The following is a 21,302-nucleotide window of genomic DNA, read 5'->3' on the forward strand; positions in this document are numbered from 1 at the left end:
AAAGGCTTACATAGCATTTATATTAGATTAAATAAAGCATTAGTAAATTATTTCTATAACATACAGGACAAAAGGCCCTTTGTACAATCTCCCTTTGTACACTATTCCTATGAGAAAATGAACTTCGATTTAAGTATTTCTCCCTAGTGCACATTTCTGGGAGGTAACTTGCTGTAAATGAGAAGGCAATCTGTACTGCGTCTGAATCTCTCCCATTTAATTTGCAGTAATTAATGACACTAAAATATTTATCCATAAACATCTCTCATAAGACCAAAAAGCAAGCAAATTCAATCAAAGCTCTACATATCAGGAGAGAGATATGCAGAACAATTAAATGCTTTATTCCAGGTTGTCATGGCTAGACAATACTAAGAAAGTGGTGCTTTTAACAGTTCAGAATGCATGGCCAAGGGGACTCCTATGTACCATAAATTGCTTTGTAGTTATTTGAAGTCTAAATGAGTTTATCACAATTATATTATTATCCAAATAATCTCTCAATATGTGTGGACAAATAAAGTCACAATTAACACGATATACAGCATAAGTCATAGGTAAAGTATATTAATATTTTACAAGTATTATATGTAGAAAATTCTAGTTGCTGATTAAAAGTCAGGAGTCACAATCAACTTTTTTCAGCAGCATGTGAAACACAGTAACTTTATTGTACAAAATAAAAAATTCAGACGGAAACCTTTCCCAATCCATTTTGAACTTCTCATGTGAGAGCTCACGAAGCTTAATAAAACGAATGGCAATACACTCTAGTGCTATCGGAAGTCTGACAATAAACCTTACAGTTTAGCTATTCACAGAATTTATCTGTTTTTAATTAAAATTTGAACCAGACGTCTTCCAGGTTCCGTTGCAACATAGGACAGTTTAGCGTGTGTATTCTCTGCTAATTTCCCTCACCTAAGGCAGACGAGATCCTTCTTCCCTTCACATACAGCCTCTTTCATTTCCAAAGACGGTCAGCCTGGCCCAGGAAAGATCCAGGCTGAGGCTCTGGAGGCTGCCTGGGAGGAATGAGGCCTGCCTCCACAGCGGGTCAAGTGCCAGGGAATAAACCCAGTGCAGGCGGCAGCCGGGAGGAAGCCACCTGAGAGGATGTGGTGACCCAGCACCGCGGAGACAAACAGGCACGTTGGTTCAGGAACACCACAAGCATCAGGGAGGGAAGGAACAAGCCAAGAGTGGTTCTCAACTCTTTGGATTCCCAGCACATCTTTTTGAGTAGGAGACTTTTCTGAAAGCTGTATGCACAAGACTGAGGAAAATACCTGTTTTCCAAATGAAGAATGGGGAGGGGTGGCGTACAGCCATCAGCGCTCCTTGCTGAGTGCTAGCTCTGCTCAGATATCCTGCTGCTCAACCAGGTCATTCCTCAGCATTGGGAACTGCTTTTGAATAGAAGTGTTTACTGCCAGGCACTGATTTCTGCTATGCCCAGGAGGTGGTTTTCCCACATTCCAGTAAACACTGGATCTTTCTTAGGTGCCAGGCTGAAGCTAAGTCTCCTATCTCCTACTGCGGGTAACTGTACCCAACTCTTACTCACAGCCCCACTTACAGCAGCCGGCACGGCATGACTAATGAAGTGACCACAGTGTAGGGCCCACGATTTGCGGTACCACTGGTACACCAGCTAAAGAAGGGAACAGAGGTACAGCTCTTGTTATTCAATCTGGGGACGCAGGCAGGCCATCATCAGGGTCTGTTAATAGGCAGGGGGCAGGTAGCACCACACAGTGGGAGGACGGGCTTGATTTCGAGGGCATGAGAGCAATCAGGAGACAGTGACAAGAGTAAGCCAGGACCTGAAGAACTAAAGAGACTGGGGTCCTAGGCATGTTTCTGAGAAGAGAGTTGAGGCAAAAGAAAGCCAAGGGGCTGGCCTGGTGGCACAGCAGTGAAGTTTGTATGCTCTGCTTCAGTGGCCCGGGGTTTGCCGGTTCGGATCCCAGGTGCGGACCTCTGCACTGCTTATCAAGCCATGCTGTGGCAGGCGTCCCACATACAAAAGTAAAGGAAGATGGGCATGGATGTTAGCTCAGGGCCAAAAAAAAAAAAAAAAAGGAGGACTGGCAGCAGCTGTTAGCTCAGGGCTAATCTTCCTCAAAAAAAAAAAAAGTCAAATCGTCAAAACTGAAACACAAGGTTAATGCTGGACTGATACTAAATGCTGAATTTTAAAATGCTTCATGGCTGGAATCAGAATTGGTTCCAGAGCCCTTGGTGCAACTGAGTCAGGAGGTAGGAATCACGGGGGTGGGGACAGGGGTCTGTAAAGGCTGGAATCCAAGGCCTGCTTTAACCTAGCAGTGAGGATGACTAACAGTGGAAACCAGACTCAAGAAATCATGAGTCATCCCTAAGGGAAACCAACGTCAGCGTCAATAACTTCTCTGGGAACTTGGAACACATGTGCTTGAACAAATATTTTGCATCTAATATCTCGCACCAACATTGAGGCACGCCTTCATTTTGGATAGGTCAACTTTTCCTTTTCTATTCTCAGAGCTCTTCGGTTACCACCTGAGGCTAATAATATCTGTTTAGAATATTTTTACCAGTAAAAAACATCAATAAGAGGTGACCTTTTGGAAAAATGAACTATTACACTTGAACTGTTTACCCTGAAGGAAGGCATCCATAAACAGTCCACTCTGGACTCGAACGACACTCCTCTGGGAAACCGTCAGTCGACCAACGCCCAGAAGGAATGTGCAGTTTGGTTTCACAGTCACAGCAGCACAATTAAAACCTGAATTTCTATCAAATGAGATGTGCGTTCATTTTCCTCACATATTCCAACTTAATATCTGCTAAATTCTTACTATGGGCAAGGCATTGTGTGAGCTGCGAAAGGGATTACAAAAATAACCAAGACCAAAAAATACTTTAAAGTAAAAAACAGAATTAAAAGGTTAAGTATTGTTAGTTTGCTCCTTCTCAGAGATGTAAAACTTCAAGATTTAATTCAAAATATTTTTCCAGATATTCTTATAGTTAAAATATACTGGACAACTACTGATACCCACAATAACATGGATGGAATTTCTAAAAATATTATGCTAAGTGAAAGAAGCCAGACACAGAAAAGATTGCATCCCATATGATTCCATTTATATGAACTTCCAGAACAGGAGAAACCGACTTATGGTCGTAGAAGTCATTAAGTGTTTGCCTGGATTAAGGGGAGAGGCCTGACTTGAAAGGATGATGGAAATGTCCTTATCTTGTTTTGGGTGGTAGTGCTACAACCGTCAAAACTTACCAAACTAAACAGTTAACTGTGCATTTTACTGTATGTAAAATACGTCTTTTAAATGTTAAAAAATACCACTGGACTAAATAAACATCACTACGCTCAAACAACAGATAAAAGCATTGCAAAGGGTTAATGGTAGGATCTCTCACGCTTAATCTCAATGGCACTTATGAAGAAAACAGTCCCAATCTGGAAGGGATTAGATGCAATGGATATAACAATACTCTTAATAATATAGTCATATTATCTGCTAGATTCAGTCATGTACGAAAGATCCTGACAGAGGAAGTAACCAGATTTTTGCATAGCAAATGAAAACAGAATTTGCATCCATTTCTTTCTGCCTTATCCAGTGAAAACAAAACAAGTTATAATTTGCATCATCTTACCCTATTACCAGGGTACTTTGGGTATTCACAGGAAAAGAATTCTACAGAGCGATTCTCTAGTACTAGGATTTCTCAAGGGGAAAAACCTCGAGGGAGCACATCAGTGTCCCGGTGGGGCTTTTCCACCCTCAGTCAAATTCTGATTCAGCCTTCAGGGACTTGGTGATGACTCCAAGCCAAAGTCAGTCACTTCCGGACAGGAATGAGTCACACCCTGACACCATTCAGGGCAGGAAGATGAGAGAACCCTCGTCCTGGCCGAGAATTCAGGAAAGGGCCTCTTTGCTAGCTCCCCACCCCTTTCTAGTCAGGAGAGGAAAAGGTGGAGTGCGGCAAACAGATGGACCCGCTGCATCTCTTTTTTTCTCTTCCTTTGTCAACTCAGGAAAGCTACAGAATTGCTTAGACCTAACCTCTCAGTTCCTTTAACTTCATTTAGGGAGAAGATTATGCTAAATTGAGCTACAAAGGAAGAATAAGGGAACTGGGAGTACCTGTCAACTTTTGTTGCTTTCCAACCCAGCACTAATATTTCAGCCAACCTCCCCAGGAATAAAGGGGCATAAGACCATACAACAACAATGCTACTTGCTCACCTTCGCAAGGTGCATGAACAGCTATAGAAATCAGTATAAACAAAGCTTCCACCTGGAGGATTCGCCCAGTACAACTGGAATTGGGAGCCTGAAAACATTTGTGGTGTTTTACATGGTAATCTAACATACACATCTTTTTTTTTTTTTTAAGATTTTATTTTTTCCTTTTTCTCCCCAAAGCCCCCCGGTACATAGTTGTATATTCTTTGTTGTGGGTCCTTCTAGTTGTGGCACGTGGGATGCTGCCTCAGCGTGGTTTGATGAGCAGTGTCATGTCCGCGCCCAGGATTCGAACCAACGAAACACTGGGCCGCCTGCAGCGGAGCGCACAAACTTAACCGCTCGGCCACGGGGCCAGCCCCTCTAACATACATATCTTGAGCCTTCTCCCAGACTCGCTTTTTAAAGCTTATGGTCTAAGGCCACATTATTTTCAGAATTATGAAAATAAGAGCTGCACTTGTCAGCCATCCCCCAGTGAGGGCCGTCCCCTTGAACTGGCTGTGGATACACTCAAGTTCTGTTCTCAGCTGTGCTAACCTGGCTCAGTCTCTTTTCTCACAATCTTTAAATATAAATTGCTGGTAATTTGTTGGCAGGTTTGTCTTCCCTGCCAGTCTGCCTACTTGTTGAGGGCAGAGCTATCTCTGCCTTGGGTACTGAGGAATTTCTAGTGCTGAGCACAATGCCCAGCACAGAAGGTGCTGAACAGACATTAGATAAATGAATGTATTTCTGCACGCGTTTTTGGTTTCTATTTTATTCTTACTTATTAGAATGTAAGCTCCACTGAGTGAGACAGGAACCAGTTTAACAAGACAGGGCCATCTGCAAGCCCCCTGGCCTAACAAGATAAGGCCCCTAAGCAATGGGCAAGCTAGGAGAAGCAGATAGAGACCACCAAGATCCACATGCCACAGCCTCTGGACATTCCTGGGCGTACGCATGCACCCTAGCACCCAGGAGTCCACTGAAGGTGGCCCTAGCCCCATCAGCATAGTAAAAATCACACGCAGGGGTGGAGAGCTAGCATGCTACTGATACATGCATCGTACGTACTAGCATGCTATGTGCCAGCACAGGCGCAAGCACAACCCCACCTCTACATGCCCTGACAAGGCCCTCCTCCCCAGCCTTTGCCTAATAAAAGCCCCACAATCCTGTTCCCTAAGGAGCCGGTCACCTGCCCCTTTCCTTTCCAGACCTGCTCCCTTGTGCCTCTCCTGTGCACAAGCTAATAAACTTTTACTTTTCTACTCCCGTTTGTTGTCTCTCTTGATTTCCATCCTAGGGGACAACAAGAACCTATGTGCCAGTAACATGAGGACAAGTTCGTCTCTATCTGGTGCTGTATCCTCAGACCTTGAATAGCACATGACCCATAGGACGTCTTCAGAAAATATTTACTGAATAGTCTGTGAGACAAGATCAATCCAGTGCTCTGAGCGAAACGAAATCTCTATGCACATGACTTTTTAAAACAGCAATAGAACTAATTCATGAAGGCCATTGCCGGCAAATTCCACGGTCTGCTTTCAAAGGGATTTTTTTTTCCCCCAAATAAGTTAGTTGAGACTGTGACTGAACTCTTCAAAATAAGTACTTCGGAGTATAAAACAAGCCACTAGCCACAGTTTAGGCAACCGTAATGCTCAGGAAAACCATGATTACCCCATTGCTCAAAAGTCGTTCGCTGGGTTGCTTACCCTTAGAGCGGATGACAAGGCCTGTGTGGAAATGTTCACGTCTCCTCTGTGATTTGTACGCTGTGATATGCCCGTTATAGAAGCATATACCCAGTGAGTTCTAAATGCTATTTAAATTTAAATGGAGGCAGGAAATATGAGACAGTCTGGCAATCTTCTGCATGGAGTATAGGTCGAACCCCAGTGGACAGGCAGCAAGAACAGGAATTCCAAGTGCAGTAACCGACGGATGGAATTTTGGCTTTTACTGAAAAGTCACTTCTATGAAAGGCTTAAGTAGAAAGCAAATAATCTTAACCTCTACCTTATTTGGGGATGAAACCAGCCTTCTTTCATTTTGCTCTCATCTACCCAAATGGAATGGAATGTCTGACTTTTCTTAGGTCTGATGCTGCTGAAGGGGGCCTGGCAGCGTTTCAGTTCTAAATATTGGATACCGGCTGCATCGTTCCCCAACTCCTAATATACAAAATGAAAAACATCATTTCACTTATCTGTTCTGTAAACTAGATAGAGATTAGTTTCATTTTTCATATCACGAAATTCAAAACAATCCAAAAGCTCAGGGGAACGATTTCTTTGTGTGTTCCTATCTTCACTTTTATCGTTTTGCTCTGTACCACAGTCATCTCTTTTAACAGGTTTATTTGACCTCAAACCATTCAGTAACACTCAAGGAACAGAGATTTTAGCCTCATGGGCAAATTAAACATTTTAGAGTTTTTCCATTTAAAATAACTGACCACTCAAATGATAACTACAAATATACTTTTATTAAAAGTTCACATGATCAATATCAAGAACACTACTCTCTAGACCTTCATACAAGATACTTTAAAATCTTAAATTTCCTAGATTAACAAATACTTTGGGGGCCGGCCCCACGGTCTAGTGGTTAAGTTCACGCACACTGCTTCAGCAGCCCAGGTTTTCACTGATTCAGATCCCGGGTGGGAACCTAGCACCACTCATCAGGCCATGCTGAGGTGGCATCCCACATAGCACAACCAGATTTGCAACTAGAATATACAACTACGCACTGGGGGGCTTTGGGGAAAAGAAGGGAAAAAAAAATAGATTGATAACAGATGTTAGCTCAGGTGCCAATCTTTAAAAAGAAAAAAAAAGCTTTTATTTCTTACACATTTTCTTCAGTGTAAAGGCTAGCAACTGTCACTTATTATCTCACTACGAATCTTTATATTCTCTTACCTTTCTTACTAAAATTATATATATATTCAAACAATGATAGAATTCTATTGTGAAATGCATCTACTGGAAAATCCAATTTAGGCTACCTCAGTCACTTATATTTCTTCATTTTTAGTTGTTTGAGGAAGATTAGCCCTGAGCTAACTACTGCCAATCCTCCTCTTTTTGCTGAGGAAGACTGGCCCTGAGCTAACATCCGTGCCCATCTTCCCCTACTTTATATGTGGGACGCCTACCACAGCACAGCTTTTGCCAAGCGGTGCCATGTCCACACCTGGGATCCGAACCGGCGAACCCCTGGCCGCCGAGAAGCGGCACATGCGCACTGAACCACTGCGCCACCGGGCCGGCCTCATTAGTTGTTTTACAATGACTGCAACTATTATTTACTGGTCTACTATAGGCCAGGAACTGTCCCTCATACTTTGTATATATTAATATATTAAGCCTTATAACGAATCTGTAAATTATTGTTACCCCTTCTGTATTATTATCGCTACTACATTTTTCTGATATAGAAACTAGGGCTCCAAAGTTATAAGAACCTGCCCAAGAGCTGATCTATATCCAAGACCCTATCATTCTAATCATGCCACAAGGCTCTGCAATAATCTCTCTCATTCATTTACTCATTCACGCAAAAAGAATTTACTGATCACCTACTATGTGTCAGGCCCTATGCTGCTCACTGACACGACAGTTCTCAAGATGCTCACAGTTTAATGAAAAAAAACAAAAAGTGACAATGAGCTGTATAAACGGAAGGTACAGCCCCGGGAGAAAGGTGAAATCTCTAATAAAAAATGAAAGGGGTCAATCTGGGTTAAGACATAGGTAAAAACAGCTACCTATAATATTAACAACTTTAGCTCATGACCATGGAAAGCTTTTAGTGTATCAGACACCACAACCCTGAAAAGTAAGGTTTTTCTAATTATACCATTTTTGTTACAATCACCTCAGAAGTAGGTTCTAATATCGGCTTTTACGTAAGGGGAGAGGTACATTAATGACTCAAGATCACACAGCTGGTGGATGTCTGAGCTAGAATTTGAACTCAGATCTGTCTAAAACTCAGGTTTAAGTAGAGTGCGCTCTCTGTGCAGAACCAGGCTAAGTGTCTGATGAAAGGACTGAGTCAGAGTTAGGATAAAGGACTCTGAGAAGGATGACGGGCAACTGCAGAGCAGGAAAAGGAGTGGACGTGGATAAATAAAAAGGACCACAGGCCAGCAGAGAGGCCCATGTCTTCCTCACCATAGACAGCCGCTGGACAGCAGCATGCCAATCCACATCCTTGGCCAAGGGGAGACCATCTACAACAGATGGTGGAAATCATCTTTCAACACAGGGATGAGTCATCATTTTCTTTTAATCTCCAGTATAAGTACCACTAATCAAATTCCGGTTTTTACCTGCAAATCCAAACCTTAAGAAAAGATCACTTTCACCTGACTGATCCCTAACACCTACACTTATCCAGGGTTTGGGATCCCCTCAGAGAGGGGAACAAAGGGCCTAGGGTCTCCTCTTCCCCTCCACATCCAAGTGGATGTAAATTCCCAAGGCATCTCCATAGCCCCCTGAGAGTGGGGTTTGGGTGTGCAGGTTAACAAGATGGCTGAGAAGGTCCTCTCTCACCATAATCTCCAATTCAGAGAATAAGGGACCAAAACTGACTGTCTGCATACACAATGGTTAAAAACCAGGAAGTGAGTGGTGGGAAGAATGCGCAAGTCAAATAGGTTAACATCAGGTCAGCGAGTGCTCCCCTCACAGGCTGCCTGACTGCCCTCTCTCCGCTGAACACCTAACTCTCTGGACAATCCTCCATGTTCCCACATTTCAGCAGTAACAATGGAATCATGGAGAATCCTCACCATGGAGAATCTCATCATTACTCTTTCTCTCCCCCATTCTCCCATGATATTCTAAAGGCTCAATTTGTAATAAAAGCTATCCATTTCTTACTTACATGTCTCCTGCCTCACCTGTTGTGTACACAATTGTATGGTAACACACGGGAGCACACATACTATGGTTAGAACTGTCTGACAGAAATTGGAAGAATGGGATAAGCCACAGGCCTACCAATGGAAATCCAATCCCCACATTTATGAGCCGTTTATTGGGAGCCCGCTAAGTGTCAGCCCCCAGGACCTTCTGCTAAGATTCCCTGTAAGAGATTCCCCCTGAAATAAGTTTCCTAGAATTTGGAGAGCATTGTCAGTCTATCTGAAGATCTGTGTGATTATAGGAAAAACACACACAATAATTATCTCTGTGCAGAAACCGCACGCTATTCTGCAACTCCTTTATCTTTAAATACATGTGTCTGCAGCACAGCCACTGTCTTGATCATCCTTAACCTGACATTTAGTGGGCAGTTCCTGCACCCATAATGTGACACAGAGCAACAGCAGACCGACAGCAATGTTGGAGGGGAAAGGACTTAGAGACGGCTGAGGTTAAGAGCAGCAGTTCCCATGACTGCTTTCAAATAAAAGAATGCATCAGGATGGTGAAAAGGATGCATGAGGATGGTGATGCAATTGCCACTTGTGGACTGTGAGTGAAAGGCCCCACCCAGCACTGTACATACCACCTTGCATTCTCTCAGCTACCCCACAGGGCTGAAGAAACAGGCTCAGAGGAGCCTCAGGTGATAGATTCTGGTGACAAAGCCAACCACAAACTCAGGTCTTCTGACTGTAAGCCTTTCTTCCTGGCTCTTGACCACTCTGCACCAACACAGCCTTCACCGGCTCCTTCTTCTTTTAACATTTTTTTCCCTGTCCTCTTTAGGGATGAACTGTCCCCAAAGAAACCAAGAAGTTCTCTCTTTAAAATCTTCTACTTTTCCTAAGTAGTATCTAAGATCAGTGAAGGTATTCAGTTTCCTTTACTATTTGTCTCACTTAGAAACAATGGTGAGTTTTGTTGGTTTTTCTTTTTTCAGAAAGAGTATCTTATGTTTTATACAAATTAAGCATTCAGGGCTTCTTCAACAAGGAACAGAAGACACAAGTAGAAGAACTTGATACAACAAATGAAGGCAACTGTTTCAAATCATAATATAAATTATAACAAAACAATGTTAAGGGTCTGATTGAGTTTTATATGTAGGGAGGGTGCATTTTTGTTTAGAATTTAGTGGGGAATAATTTCTCGTAAAAACTTAGCACAGGGGCCCGCCCTGTGGCCTAGTGGTTAAGTTTGGTGTGCTCCGCTTCAGCAGCCCAGGTTTGGTTCCCAGGCACAGACCTACAACCAGTCATCAGCGGCCATGCTGAGGCAGAGACTCACAAAATAGAGGAAGAGTGGCACAGATGTTAGCTCAGGGCGAATCTTCCTCAAGCAAAAAGAGGAAGATTGGCAGCAGTTGTTAGCTCAGGGAGAATCTTTCTCACCAAAAAAAAAAAAAAAAAATTTAACACAAATCAGGAAAAAGAAAAACATGCTTAATGTTGTGTCTTTGTGATGCCACAAGTTAGCCAACATTTTGTCACTACAAAGCCAAAAATTATATTTCAAACATCCAGAAAGAATGTCTGGAGAAATCATAAAAAAATTCAATTATGTAAACACAATCTTAGTTGATATAAAACAAGCTTTATAAACAAGCCTATAATTTGCATAATTACAATTTGTGAAAGAACATCTATTTACATGACTTTGGCCTATGACTAAAGTTCTGCCAAAGTTAAAATAAAAATTATAGAAAAGAGAATTTTAAAGACCAATATCCTTTTTTGTCCAATTTCAAGTATTTGTACTTGAAAATAGCGTGGGATATAGTCGAGTTGCAGTGTCCTAGACCGAAAGCATTAAATATAAAAGCAACATCTGGACTTCACAAAAGAATATATTTTCTTTCATTTGTATTTTTGGCTGCGGAATAACTTATTGCAGCAAGTTCTTTCGATTAGTATTCAGACATGTAGCCAGGGTAGTAATAGATACTACAGGCAGAGAAAATTGCCCATTACCCCTCAACTTGTCTTCTATGCAAATGTTCCGTTTGATGTTTTGGCTGGATAGCATTTGAACTGCTCGTTGGTACACGTCCAAAACATACTATTGTTGACATTTGCATCTAGTATTCTTTAAACTTGCTGCTTCTTGGGATGGATGCTAATTAATTTGAGTTGCAGTATTAAAAGGCAAGTCAAAACCAAAGGAAAAGCAATAATATTAATAACAACAACAATAACGGCTTAAGACAATCACTTGATTGTGTTCACTTCTCACACTCTCTATCCTTACATGTGAGTTACCAATCAGTCAAGAAGTACATTTCCTTGGTAGAAGGTAATTGGAAATGATACTTTTCAGTTCTACAACTGGTGATTTTTTGCACAGACGCAGCCCTAAATCCCTTATATTAAAAGCAGGTCAAGCAACATAAATCTTATGGCATTCAAGGCTTCCATTACAATCTAAAAAACAGTCTCTGAATAAATGTTTCTTGAGTCTCTACCATGTGAAAAGCCTTATGATACACATGCTGGGGCTACAAAGGTGAATAAGATATTGCCTCTCCCTCCAAGACCACAAACTTTTTATAAAGCAGTAGTGAATCAGCTAGAATACAAAATGCAAACTGATAAGTATGATGACAGAAGAAAACCTAAAATATTAGCTAGAGTGGAAACTTTTATTAAAATATCATCATTTAAATCTAACCTGCTATAAATGCCACTTTGAGAGTTCAAGACCATCCTTCAACTTAAAGGTAGCTCGTGGGATTCTTGATACATTATAATCTCTCCTCAAGAAAGTCAGAATTTAAATAGTATTTCTGACGGAAACTTCTGCAGGAACTTTTGGCCTAAATTTCGACTTCTAGAAGGAAAAAGAAAGAAACGTTCAGCAATCAAAATATGTGACTGCTGTAACCCCTTCAGAAAAAAAGAAAATAGTGTGTGTGGATCTCTTTTAGAACCGTGTTTGTGTCAGATCCAAAGAACAATGGGAAATCTAAGAGGAGACTGGGGAACCTTTTGGAAAGCAATTATTTGACTTGAGAGTTATAAAATGGGAGAAAAACTGTGATTATGGATTTGAAACTGAAAATAACAAAAGCTTTATGAAAAAGGGCAAGACTGACTATGCTCAAAGGGAAAGATTTTGAGGATAATTTGCCTTGTTTTTTTAGCTGCCACACCCCATACCCCTAGTATAGAATGAATACACATATATTCACACACACACACCCCCCATAGCGAATAAGGCAAGAGCAACATCAAGGTTTATTTTTTGAGAAATTATGGTACATTTAGGAATGCTCAGGACACTCCACTGTCCTAGCCCCATCCCCTCACCTATCTTTTCATCCCTTCCAGGGCTGCCACTGTAGAGCCCTCCTGGATTCCCCTAAGCAAGGTTACATGCTTTCTCCTTGAAACCACCACACACCCTGGTATACATCTTGATTACAACATTTCACAGATTACTGCAATTACCTACTCACATATCTGCCTACTTCCTAGAGAGTGAGGTACTGGAGGTCAGGGACCCTGGAATCTAGCAGAGTACGCACAATCAACTTTTTTTTTTTTTTTAGTGAGGAAGATTGTCACTGAGCTAACATCTGTTGCCAATCATCCTCTTTTTGCTTGAGGAAGATTGTCACTGGGCTAACATCTGTGCCAATCTTCCTCTATTTTATGTGGGATGCCACCAGTGTGGCTTGATGAGCGGTGCTAAGTCTGCACCTGGGATCCAAACCTGCAAACCCCAGGCCACCAAAGCATAGCGTGCAAACTTAACCACTACACCACTGGGCCAGCTCCTGCACAATCACCATTTTTATAACAGCTGACTGAGGGTATCTCAAAGCGCAATAGAAGAGAATTCTGCTAGGGCCATACACCACTAACCACTCTGTTAAGCAAATTATTTCAAAAGAGTAATTCATTTATTCATTCTTTCAACAATGACTTGCCTGGCGTCTATGGACTATTAAGCACCATTCTAGGCACCAGGGGCATAGCTTAGAACACAAAGCACACAAGACACCAGCCTTCAGGGAGCTTATGTTTTAGAGGGTGAGGAAGAGAGAATTTTTTTTTTAAATATAGCACTGGAATGTCTACAACATCTGGGATGTTTTGCATGATCTCTCAAAGATCCAAATGACAGAGTCCCAGTCCCCATGAAATTTACACTCTAGTTGCGGGGATAATTAATGCAAAATTAATGAACAATCAAGACAAAATACAAGGTGGATGTTAATTGTATAGAACAGAAAAATAAGGGGTGTGAGAATTCGTTGGTGGGCACTTGAGCTAGGAGGACCATAATAGGTTTCTGAGTTGGTGAGGGGCTTAGAAGGGGGAGCTACTGAGAACGAGAGGAGGTGAGTCTGGATGTCACCAGAAGGGGAATGAAAGCAGGGGAGAAAGCTGCAGGACTTGTTGGAACAACGGAAATTCTCCTCTCCTGCTGCCACTTTCCACCCAATCATTCACCTCCAGTCCGAGTGTCATCCCTGGCTCCTCTTGCTGACTGGAATCAATCGGTCTCTGAGACCTTATAGATAGATGCTGCCTCTTTCATAAGCTCAGACCTACTCTGAGCTGTGGGGATCAGAGTAAGCTCTAGCACAGACAGACCGGAAATCCACAGCAACCAAGCATCTACACAAAGAACTTTTTGCCTGAACTATCTGACTTGCTGTCAGTGCCAACGAGTTGATTCTGGCTGCCAGCTACCCTGTGCAGAGCAGGAGAGAACCATGTCCAGTCTTTCCGTGCCATCCTCTCACCTCCTGGCACTGGGTCAGACAATGCTCCGCTGCTATTCACAGGGTTTCCATGGCCAAATTTTTCCCCCGGAAGTGGGTGGCCAGGTCCTTCTTCCTAGTCTGTCTTAGTCTGGAAGCTCTGCTGAAACCTGTCCACCACGGGTGACCCTGCTGGTATTTGAAATACTGGTGACAAAGTTTTCAGCATCACAGCAACATACAGCCACCAGAGTATGACAACTGACAGACAGGTGGTATGGTTCCCTGACCAGGAAATGAACCTGGGCCGCCGCAGTTGAGAGCCCTGAATCTTAACCACTAGACCACCAGGGCTGGCTAGTGTCTGACTAGTTCCTGATAATTTCCTTCTTTTATGAGACTATTTTTCCTCCCTCAGCAGAGTTTGAACCATAGCAATGTAAGAAACAAAACAGCAGACGAAATATAATTTCTACATTGGGCTGCAAAAAATATTCCTATCACTTTCTACATCAACAGGAAGAGATGAAGTCAATTCACTGATTAATTGGCGGGGGGGGGGGACGTTCCCCATGGAAGCAGAGCAGCCAGCGCTCCTCTTCAGCACACAGAACCTGCCTCCCCAGTGCCTCCAAACCCAGGGATCTCCACCCACCCGGCTGCAAAAAAGGCCACAAGCCAAGTATTTCCTGCCTGGATGTAACACCTGTGGTCGGTTGTTGGCGCTGATTTAGAAAGTAAGCGGCCTTTTGCAAAAATGCTCTCATGCTTACAGGTTGCTTCATTAGTAAGCTTTTGAGCACAATTTCTGGTGACCATGCATTAGGCAAATGCAGAAAAGACGCCCATGGTGAGATTTGCCATCTTTGATTCTCTAGATCAGTGCATCCCAAAAAAGGAGGCAACCCTGAGACTTAATCACTAAACAGTGCTTCAAAAGTCAGCAGAAACGCTCTGCTAAATAAGGCCCTCAATCCCAGTAGACTAGAGGGCACACTTCCATATATGAATGCGAAACATCTCTAGATGTAGCCAGGGACCACATCTAGTTTAAAACGTTTATTTTCCTTTTGTCTCTTGCAAATTAGCTAATGCTAATGTCAGATGTTTTACCCAGGAGCTTGTGTCTAAATAACTCCCTGCTCTGAATTATAAATTCAAAAAGGGATTTCATAGAAATCGTCAGTACCTGCATGGCTTTTAAATGATTATACAACTATTAGTAGCGATAATCAAGTACGAGGAGAAATGTTAGTCAACAGCTTTAACACAGCCCTACATTACAAAACTAGAGCAGAGGTTAAAATTATAACATCATTTCACCAGAGTCTCCTCTCCCACAGTTGGAAATTATTTTGTAAAAGCCTGTATACCATCAGCCTACTTCCGGTAATCTTTTAAAAGACTTATTATTTTACCATGACATAAACTCCCCACTGACGTGGTAAACATTTTCTCTCGATATAAAATCAGTGCAACCCACATTAAGTTTGTATAACAACCAAAAGTTGCTGAGACCTGTTAAATGATATGCCTGACATAAAATATGCTGAATTGGCCCCTGTATACACTAAAGTATTAATATCAGTAGCCCTTGCAGGGTGGGGAGAACAAGGGGTAGAGATATTTACCTTTTTCTTAAGTATATCAACACTGCTTGAGTTGATAGAACCAGCTTAAATTACATCTGTAATTAAAACTAAGAGCCTATTGGAGCCAGCTCTGTGGCCTAGAGGTTAAGTTGGGCGCACTCTGCTTCAGCAGTCCAGGTTCCTAGACCATTTGTCAGCCATCCTGTGGTGCAACCCACGTATTAAAAAAAAGTAGAGGAAGACTGGCACAGATTTTAGCTCAGGGAGAATCTTCCTCAAATAAAAAAGGAGGAAGATTGGCAACAGATGTTAGCTCAGGGCTAATCTTACTCAGCAAAAACATTCTTAAATAAAAAATAAGAGCCTATTGCCACACACTTAGAATTTTCTGATGCCTCATCAGGTAAACACAGACTAGACCAAGTTAGTTTTCTTTCTAAATTGAGATCTATTGTTGGCACAGTGGAAAAATAAAAAGCTCAGAGCCTCTTGCTTACTTCAATGTCCATTCGAGTTTTTAACCCTCATTTATTTACAATTCTCAATATAAACAGTGACACCTTACTATAACAGAAAAGAGTATTTTCCCATGAAACAGACAGTGCTAATTTTATTACAACTTTTTTAAGTTTGCGCCTATGATTTATATTTATATGTAATCATAATTTACTACTAAAGCCTGCTAAATAGTAGTATTATACACTAGCCGATAGCCGGAGGGACCAGGTGGAAAATGCGCTCATCTCCACAGGTCTAGCAAGTCAGAAAACCTGGGTGTGAATCTTAATTAGCTCTCTGAGAAGCTAGGGAGAGGAACCTGGGAGCTTCGGTTTTCTCTCCTATAAAAAAAAGACTACCACTATTTGCTCCCTCCATAGGAAGGAAAACTAATAAACTGTTCTCAAATGAATGAAGGGTAAAGCTAAACCATGGAGTATCATCCCCTCTATTCAATTCGTCCCTGGTCAACAAGGAAGTTATCCATTCTTTGGATTTAAATGAGCAGTGCCTACTATAGGCAAGATAGGAAAACAACTTAAGGGTCCATCTACGGAGGAATGAATCAAGAGAATGCGGTATATATACACCATAGAATATTATTCAGCCAGAGAAAGAAGGCAATTCTGACATTTGAGACAACATGGATGAACCTTGAGGGCATGACGCTAAGTGAAATAAATGAGACAGAGAAAGACAAATACCGTATGATACCACGTATACGTGAAATCTAAAAAAGCTGAACTCACAGAACCGGTAGAATGGGGGAGGGGGATGGGGCGATGTTAGTCAAAAGGCACAAATTTCCAGTCATAAGACAAATGAGTTCTGCGGATTTAACGTACAGCACGGCGATTATGGTTAATAATACTGTATCATATGCTTGAAAGTTGCTAAGAGAGCACATCTTAAACAGTCTCACCACAAAAAAAGAAATGGTGACTAGGTGAGGCGATGAAGGTGTTAGCCAACGCTAAGGTGGTAATCATCTTGCAATATATTTACAAGTGTATCAAACCAACAGGTTGTACACCTTAAACTTACATAGTGTTCTATGTCAACTATATCTCAATAAAACTGGAAAAACAGAAAATTTAAAAATGAACAGTGCCTAAAGAGTGAAAGGAAGAAAAACCACAGCTAACTCCTAAAATTAAGTTACTTTAAAGTTATTAGAGAAGAACAGGTTTTTAGGACATGAGGAAGAACTGTTGTTTCAAAACTGATTTGGCGTCCAGGAAACCGAGTCAGAGTCTGAACAGACCAGCGTGGTAATTCGATTGCCCGTCTTCTGGAGGGACCCAATATGTCATCATTTCCCGACAGAGTTCTCTTTAGGGACCTCATATTTCTCCCCCCTCCTCCTCTTCCTCCTCCATTCCTCTTCCTCTCCTCCTCCCACCCCTTTTGTTTGCTTTTTTGCGCTTTAACAGCTCTCTCAACAGTCCGTCTACCACTTCTACGCATGGTTAACTCTAACTAGAAACCGGGCGCCCCAGGCTTTCCCCTCAAGCTCCAGGGGCCCCACAGGCCGAGGAGGAAACGCCCCGCAGCCTACCCTATCCAGGGCTTCCTCTTCCGAGCACTTCCCCCGCGAGCTCAGCGGCTGAAAAAAGGATCCCGCCCGCGCCCGGCGGCCACAAATCCGTTCCCCGGGTCGCCCCACCCAGCCCCAACCCTCCCTCCCAGAGCCCGGCAACCTCTTTCATCTTAAAGGCGATTCAGGTGGGCCACACCCCTGCGCTGCAAACCCGGGCCGCTCCCCGCCTACGGGCTCGCGGGCCCCCGGAATCCCCAGCGCTAGTTCCAGACGGAGGAAATGCCCCAAAAGTTGTTGCTTCTGAGACAAGACTGCTGCGCGCGAAGGCATCCTCCGGTCCACCGTGACTGTTCAGGGGCTGCGTCCCCGCCCGTCCAGAACCTGAGCTGGAGGCCCGTGCGCGCCCTGCGCCTCCCCGGGGCCCGCCGCCCGCCCGGGGCTGAGTCGGGAGGCGGCCGGGTCGGCAGCGCGCGGGGGCCGCAATGCGGACGGAGCTCGGCGCCGCCGTCCTTCTCCCGGTCCCCGCGCGCCGCTCGCAGCCGCCGCCGGTCCCCGCAAAGCGCCCCCGCGGAGAGTGCAGCGCCCCCAAGCAGTCGCCCCACTTGTTCCCGCCTCGGACCCCTCGCTCACCGATATCCCCATCCTCGTCGTCGTCCTCCTCCGGCTCCATTTCTAGCAAGACGTCCCAGGTCATCATTTGCATGGCTCCCCCCGAAGGCGGCTCCGAACTTGGCGCGAAGTTGGGGGCTCCCGGGTTCCGGAACGACGCGGCTCTCGCGGGGCCCTGCGCCCGGCCGGGGACCGCGGGCCGCCTCTCGCTCGGGCTCACGGGCCGCTGTGTCCCGCCCGCGCTCCGGGAAGCCGAGCCGATGCGATAGCCTAGCCGAGCCCAGCCCCAAAGGCCACCACTCGCCACTCGAGCCGGACCTGGCCACTGAGCATGCCCAGTGAGCGAGCCGAGGCTGGCTGCGGAATGATTGAACTTCCCTGGGTTTTATGAGGCGCTCAGAAGGAAGTCGGGAGACCGAAGGGAGTCGCTGGCGTTCGCGTTCTGCACACGGGTGAACTCGCAGAAGAGGGAGGCGGGAGCACGCGAGCGTGGGAGTGGACAGGGTTCCCCAAACGTTGTCCCCAGGCGACGCAGCATTCTCTTCCAAGGTCATGTATGGACACACGCCAAGGCTGGCGTTCTTGGACGTCTCTTACTGGGGAGGGGGAAATCCTGCTGCAGCTCCCATGAAGAAGACTGAAGGCGAGCACGTCTGAACCGGTGGTTAAAGGCGACGTGAAGCCAATGGAGGACCTTAAAGTATCAATTCCTCTGACTCCAGAGTGGGGGAAAGTGTATTCTGGGGGGGAGACAGTGAGATTGCAGAGAAAAGAGGCAAAACTCGTAGAAAATAAGCAGCAGAAGACAAAGATAAAACAGAGAGATCTTAAGAAATATGTTTACAAAGGCGGGAGGATTTCCACATAAAGTGAGGTTTAGGAGGCGAGACAAGCGCCCTCTGGCCCCGCCCGCGTGAGCACGCACAGGGAGTGGTCGGAAGGAAGATGATCGCTGAGGGAAGCAGCTCACGTGGGCGATGGAAACAGTCCTCTGTGTCAGCAAAGCGAAAGGAACCAAAGACCGCCGCTCTGGTTAGGTGTAAGCTCTATTTTAAAGCAGCGTGAAAAATACTATAGTGACCAGAGGAAACAAACAAAGCAGTGAAACAAAATTAACCCAGAGAGTAAAAGAATGCATTCCTGGAGACCAAAAGGAGCACAGATACAAAGGGATTTCTACTTTGAAAACACGGGGTAAACTGCAGGTTCCTGGGATTGTGTGTCTGCAGAACTTTTTTCGAAGGAGCTGGTGAACTCGGGTCAGTTTTGGCTTCTCAAAAGGGCTGGAAGGTGTTTGAACATCCTTGTGATATTGTCTCTCTAACACTTCTCATTGATACTTTTTATATTTTTTCCACTGAAGTACCAGGATTATTACAGTAACACTGAATCTGTACATTTTATTCTCCCAGGTACTTATTGTTGATGTTTTCATATGAAAGAAATAAAACATTGAGACCAATCATAAGTGCGAAAATAGCCATGAATATGCATTCCAAGACATGAGATTACTTTTCGGAAAATAGCCAGGAAACACTATACTTACCTTTTTTTATTTTAAAGACTGGCACCTGAGGTAACATATGTTGCCAATCTTTTCTTTTCTTCTTCTTCTTCTCCCCAAAGCCCCCCAGTACATAGTTGTTTATTCTAGTTGTACGTCCTTCTGGCTCTGCTATGTGGGATACAGCCTCAGCATGGCTTGATGAATGGTGCTAGGTCCATGCCCAGGATCCGAACCTGTGAACCCCTGGGCCGCTGAAGTGAGCGCGCAAACTTAACCACTGGGCTATGGGGCTGGCCCCTATACTTACTTAAAGAACTTTTTTGTAAAAAGAATATTGTTTTTAATATAAAGAGAAAACAATACAGTACTCTGAAGATGGGGGGAGGAAGAAAAGATGGGAGAATAAAAAAGAAAAAAATGACAAGGAGAGGCAGCAGCCCATGGCACAGCGGTTCAGTTCACATGTTCTGCTTAAGTGGCCCAGGAATCACCTATTCACATCCCTGGTGCAGACTTACACACTGCTTGTCAAGCCATGCTGTGGCATGAGTCCCACATAGAAAGTAGAGGAAGATGGGCCAATCTTCCTCAGCAAAAAGAGGAGGATTGATGGCAAATGTTAGCTCAGGGCTAATCTTCCTAAAAAAAAAAAAAAGACAAGGAGAAAAGAGTGTTTTCTTTTGATGACTTCTCTCTTGAAAGCTTATGAGACCTACTAAAGTAGAAATTCCAGCAGTATTTTGGTTACACGATCAGTTTTTCACCATTTTCATTCAACAAGTGTGTATATAGTGCTTTGTACGTGCTAGGCACAGTTCTAAATGTTTTGCATTCAGTCATTTAACCCTCATAACACCCCTAGGAGTTGTTACTACTCTTTTACTCAGGCATGGGGGTGGGGGTGCAATTGAATAACTTGTCCAAATTCACACAGGGAGTGGGTGGCAGAGCTAGGATTCAAACCCAAGCAGCTGCTTCCAGAATCTGTGCTCTTAGCTGCTTCTTAAACCATCTCAGAGACATTTCTGAGTCCATTAAAAAAAATCATTTTTTCCCACCAATTTGAAGTTCTCAAAGTCTCATCAACTCCCTGCCACGTGTCTCTCACCAAATGGTCTGGTTTTCATGGCCTAAGACTTTGCTCCAAGTTAATTAGTAGTTAGAAAACTCCTGTGGTTGATTTTGCAACAGGTTTCAATGAGTCATCTCAAATTCTTCACAGATTTTACAGTTTACATTTTTCTTGCTTGATAAATGTTGCAGAGAGGCATTGCCGGCCTTATATGTAAAGGCGACGGTTGGTGGAAGGGAAATGAATTATTTACTTAGGTTAGCTGTGACTCTTTTATTGGTAAATTTCATTCTTGCATTTATTCCATTTATTTCCTGTGGCTTCTCTCATGCACTATTTTTTTTCAATTTGAGTAATCTATGCTTCAAAAATTATCAAGGTGATAGGCCTATGTAAGAATCACACCCTTGACCCTGAAAAATTAACATCTATATCATGAATAGTTTGTGAAATAAAATATGCCTAGCCACATGTGGCCAAGTTGCTATATTTGAAAACTTTTCCAAGTTGGGCATCATAAACCAAGTATTTTCTCATTCTTCGGTCTTCTGATGGCCACAGGATGCTCTTTCTC

The 21,302-nt window shown here is 43.5% G+C and overlaps 1 protein-coding gene across 2 annotated transcripts in view; it reads right to left on the reverse strand.

Moving 5' to 3' along the window:
• ANO6 (anoctamin 6) overlaps positions 1-19,375 on the reverse strand; it is a 188,782-nt gene extending 169,407 nt beyond the window's left edge. Inside the window, exon 1 of one of the 2 annotated variants that reach the window (XM_046653285.1) lies at positions 18,171-19,375. In XM_046653285.1, coding sequence (XP_046509241.1) covers positions 18,171-18,243 — 73 coding nt within the window. In that variant the 5' untranslated portion in view covers positions 18,244-19,375. The remainder of the gene's footprint in view (positions 1-18,170) is intronic. The other variant, XM_046653296.1, reaches the window with a different exon arrangement.
• Between the last annotated feature and the right edge of the window lie 1,927 nt (positions 19,376-21,302).

This window comes from Equus quagga, chromosome 1 (assembly GCF_021613505.1).
Source record: "Equus quagga isolate Etosha38 chromosome 1, UCLA_HA_Equagga_1.0, whole genome shotgun sequence".
Classification (NCBI taxonomy): Eukaryota; Metazoa; Chordata; class Mammalia; order Perissodactyla; family Equidae; genus Equus; species Equus quagga.